This window comes from Octopus bimaculoides, chromosome 7 (assembly GCF_001194135.2).
Source record: "Octopus bimaculoides isolate UCB-OBI-ISO-001 chromosome 7, ASM119413v2, whole genome shotgun sequence".
NCBI lineage: Eukaryota > Metazoa > Mollusca > Cephalopoda > Octopoda > Octopodidae > Octopus > Octopus bimaculoides.
Genome location: NC_068987.1, coordinates 25,034,727 through 25,039,006, shown reverse-complemented (window position 1 = coordinate 25,039,006; position 4,280 = coordinate 25,034,727). Strand labels below are relative to the sequence as shown.

The window sequence follows — 4,280 nt, the reverse complement described above, 5'->3', positions numbered from 1 at the left end:
CTTTGCCTGGTGGCTGTGGCGAAAAAGGTTGTTTGATGGACAAGGCTGAAAAGCATGAGAACAGATACATTCCTCTTTGGTAGAGCTCTCATTGAATTCTTCAAGTTTCACTTGAAAAGGAAACTGAGAGTGGAGTGGAAAGTGCTGCTCTCGAGTGAGTTTATTGAAAGGTGGGTGAATGTTGCAAAAATGGTAAGAATGGATGGTACCTCTCTAAGTGCAGACCTGTGAGTTGGAGAGAAGGAATTGAAAAGGGCGCTTGCTCTTAGGGTTTCAGGGAAATCCCGGATAGTGGGATTCCTCGATTATCCCTAGAGGCATTCCTGTGTCAGGAGGGCCACATCTCTATCATCCCTCCGCTAATTTTCTTTTTTAACCTTTGTATGACATGCATGTGTCCCTTCTTTTTCAGTGTATACCGTGCATACTTACTTTTTTAATCATTTCATTATTATATGTAAACCCTCACACTTCATGTCTGTCTCTATATTGTCCCCCTCATCCTTCGCGCTTTATTATCATTACTAAGGCGGCGAGGTGGTAGAATCGTTAGCACGCTGGACGTAATGCTTAGCGGTATTTCGCTAAGCATTATTATTATCAGTTTGCAACTTTCAGTAGGAAATTATATTTTGAGAACAACGTCATCATACCACTAATGTTTTAGACAATGTCCTCTCCCTCACAAAGTTTACTCTAGAAAATGCTAATAACACCAAACATTGTCTAGAATATTTAGAAACGTCACTGTAAAATTTGGTAATATGAATTGTCATCAAAGTTCAGACAGTCACTGCTGCATGGCCCCATTCAATTTTTAATCCATTTTAATTAAAATTACGGAGTTCTCTCCCTTGTGTTTAATGTCCCGAATTACTCATTAAGCTCGTGTTAGTTTCTCTTCACCACTTGTATAATTCTAATTAATATTCTTAGTTATATAACATTTTTTATTATAACAATCACCTGTTTGTTTTTCATGCCAATGCTGTAATAATTCCCCGCCTCTGAAAGGGACTTCACTTTCCAAAGTAGGGTAACAATCTAGTATAGCTATTCTATTATTATATTTTCCCCTCACAACAAAAGCTTAATTTAAATCACAAACTTCTCCTTCATTCCATTACCAGAACGATATAGTTCACCTGAACACGATATTAAACTTTTGGTCTGTTTAATATAGATCAGTTATACTAAGATATGGCTGTGCTAGCGCCCTCGACCCCTAAATTCCAAGAGTTTACACAGAACTGTCATCAGAGTAAATTCACCTTTCAAGTTACTTTTTTGTTTTTTTGTTGCTTTTGTTTGTTTGCATTTATTTTCAAGAATTCTAAAATTCTTCAAACTACGTAATATTTTCCCTTTTGCTTAGCTCTTTGATTATATTGCTTTGATTATCTTTGATTATTTTGCTTCTGCACCAGTTTTAGAAATACGTTTGCTATAAATACTGGATATAAGCGTTTGATTAATATCGTAGTCAAGAATTAAAGTTTATGTTTCTTCATTTTCGTCAGCTGATACTGTCTGCGAGAAACCGATTTATATAACAGTTCTGAAGAACATATGGCACACTCTTACTTCCCCTTATTATCCAATGGTCTATGAGGGGTAAGCTACTCTGCTTTTATCATTTTTGCTTTCATTATGCTTATAAGATTAATTGTGAACTAGATATTTTTCAAAGACTCTTGCAATTTTGCAGATATCGTACATTCTTCGAATCAAGACAATAACTTTCATCATAACGTCTAAACTTGTTTTACTAACCTACAATTGAATCATATATTTTAAGCATATCTTTTAGAACATCAAAACTCAGGCAATATATTTTTTAAAGATTTTAGAAAATATTTTTTCCAGGAACGTAACTTGCACGTGGATAATCGAAGCTCAAAATCCTATTCATTTTGTGGAGTTACAAGTAGACGACTCGGAAATTGAAGAATCTGTTGAATGTGTTTATGATTCTCTGGCCATTTATGATGGTAAGCTTTAAAAAAAAAATGTTTGTGACATAAGCTGTTCTGCAATCTTATAAAATATGTTTTATGTGTTTTTAAAGAATCAGTCGTGCTCGCACCATTGGGCCACTCCAAGAGATTCTGATGAAAGTGAGCATAACTATAAAGTTAAATAAGCTTTAAAATGTGCAGCGCTACTGGTTCAGTAAAAAGCATATAAAAAATTTTTGAAGTTCACTTACGACTATAATTTAGGAGTAATTCAAGAAAAAACAGATTTGGTAAAAGGAAGGGCCTCATAAAACTCAAACAACAATCTAATAGAAAAAATACTGTACGGATAATTTCTAGTATTTAAAGAGCGCCCAGTATGAGTTAATGTCTTCAGGCCAAGCAAATTTTTCGTCACTTGCAATAATATAGAGCTGACAATGTTTGTTCATTCTAAGTGGTTCAGAAATAATTGTATTGGTCTTGAATACAGTGTTGAATTAAATGTACATTCGTACTTTGTGCAGTCAAATATGTTACAACAGGAAATTTCCCAAGACCAATTAAATTATAGTGAAACTCCCATTGTGTAAATATAATTATTTGCAGAAATGGCAATTTCATTTGACGTTATGTTGGCGGCAGATCAGTATTTTAGTCAAATAGAAATTTAGCTTAAATGGACGAAAAGAAATTAGTTCGTATACACACACACACACACACACACACACACACACATACACACGTAAATGAATTACATGCTGCTTTTTTCTGGTTTTCCTTCTTTTCAGGTAATCAATCGAATTCTTCTTTAATAAAACGTTGGTGTGGAAGAGAGAAGCCAAACATCCTAAGCAGTCAATCTGTAATTCGGATTGAATTCCATACAGATGTTTCCTATGAATACAGAGGGTTTAAATTCAGACTCAGATCAGTTGACCCACGTAAGTTTTCTATCTCCAAATTATTGTTTGTCGAATGGTGTTGTATAACAAAAACGGTATCATGCAAGATACATCGGTACCTGATGGTATGAAACTGCGTAAATTCTAAGTTCCAATTTCAATCGTTGCTGGCGTTCATCTCGCTTATCGCCCCTCCGAGTCTCTAAATAAGTACTTATCATAAAATATACGTCGATTCAAACAACTATACAGTGGATATATTGCCTTGCACCAATATTACCCATAGAAATATGTTTGACCATCAGGTTTCAGGAGCTAATTGCTAGAAATTATATGCTGTTTTGTCACAAAGATGGCAAATTTGCAGAGCTGTTAGAGCCCTATATTTAACAACTCGCTGTACATTTTTCCATTCTCTGAACTTTGAGTTTAAACTTTGCACCATTTTTGGGTCGGTGAAAAAATACTAACCTAAGGCAGTGGATTGGCGGAACTGACAGAGAGACAAGTGGATACCTTGCGATGTCTGTTCCAGATCTTTGCACTCTGTGAAGTTACTAGTGCCGTGGTTGTATTAGCCTTAAAGTGACAAGGTTTCTTTTAGTCTACACCGGTAGCAGTGGAGAGAAGAGACTTGCATGTACAGACAACTGTCAGTCTTCCACACGAAAATAAACCTTACTCAAGCGTACGCATACTAATTAAAATCCATGGTGAAGTTAGACCATCGGATTCCTCATTATTTATTAACTTTCATAGGTTAACACTATAACAGTGAAATGATCAACGAACTTGTTATATATAACAGTAAATCATACTTCGCCGTTTTACAAATGATGTTAGAAGACATTGCCTATAGCACTCTGGAATACGCTATACCTAAAAATATGTCAAGATGTTCGCGACTGGAATAATCTTATTCAATATTTAGTTCTCAAGGAGAATTTTCAATACAAATTAAAGTAAATAAAAGAAATGATTAGAAAAGTCCATATCTATTAAAAATATGTTCAGCACTAAATATCATAGTAATCATTATCATAGTAATCATATATCATAGTAACCATATATATAATTATTATCATATATATGTTACATATATATAATGTAATACCTTCATACTGTGTGGGCTAAGATCCCCGTTGACAGGCCGCTGGCATATATAGAGTGTTAAACACTTTCGGTATGCAAATTAGGGACACCTTCATAGAGTAACTGCTGCATTTGTTGAATATATAAACAGTTTGGGTGCTTGTTTCTTTCGAGACTGTCAGGATAATGTAGACTCCTCTGATGAGAACCCAATAAGATTCGAACAATCGATTAAGGTTGTTAATCATTTTTTTTTCAGTCTGCAGAGAAATGGCTAAAGTTTGCCCTGTTTATAATTATACCATATGTTACACACACACACACA

General features: G+C 34.7%; 1 protein-coding gene across 1 annotated transcript in view; it reads left to right on the top strand.

Moving 5' to 3' along the window:
- Window positions 1-4,280, top strand: part of LOC106882802 (bone morphogenetic protein 1) — a 58,508-nt gene that overhangs the window by 6,005 nt on the left and 48,223 nt on the right. The window contains exons 2-4 of the mRNA XM_014933585.2: window positions 1,521-1,614; window positions 1,867-1,991; window positions 2,750-2,902. Coding sequence (XP_014789071.2) covers window positions 1,601-1,614; window positions 1,867-1,991; window positions 2,750-2,902 — 292 coding nt within the window. The 5' untranslated portion in view covers window positions 1,521-1,600. The remainder of the gene's footprint in view (window positions 1-1,520; window positions 1,615-1,866; window positions 1,992-2,749; window positions 2,903-4,280) is intronic.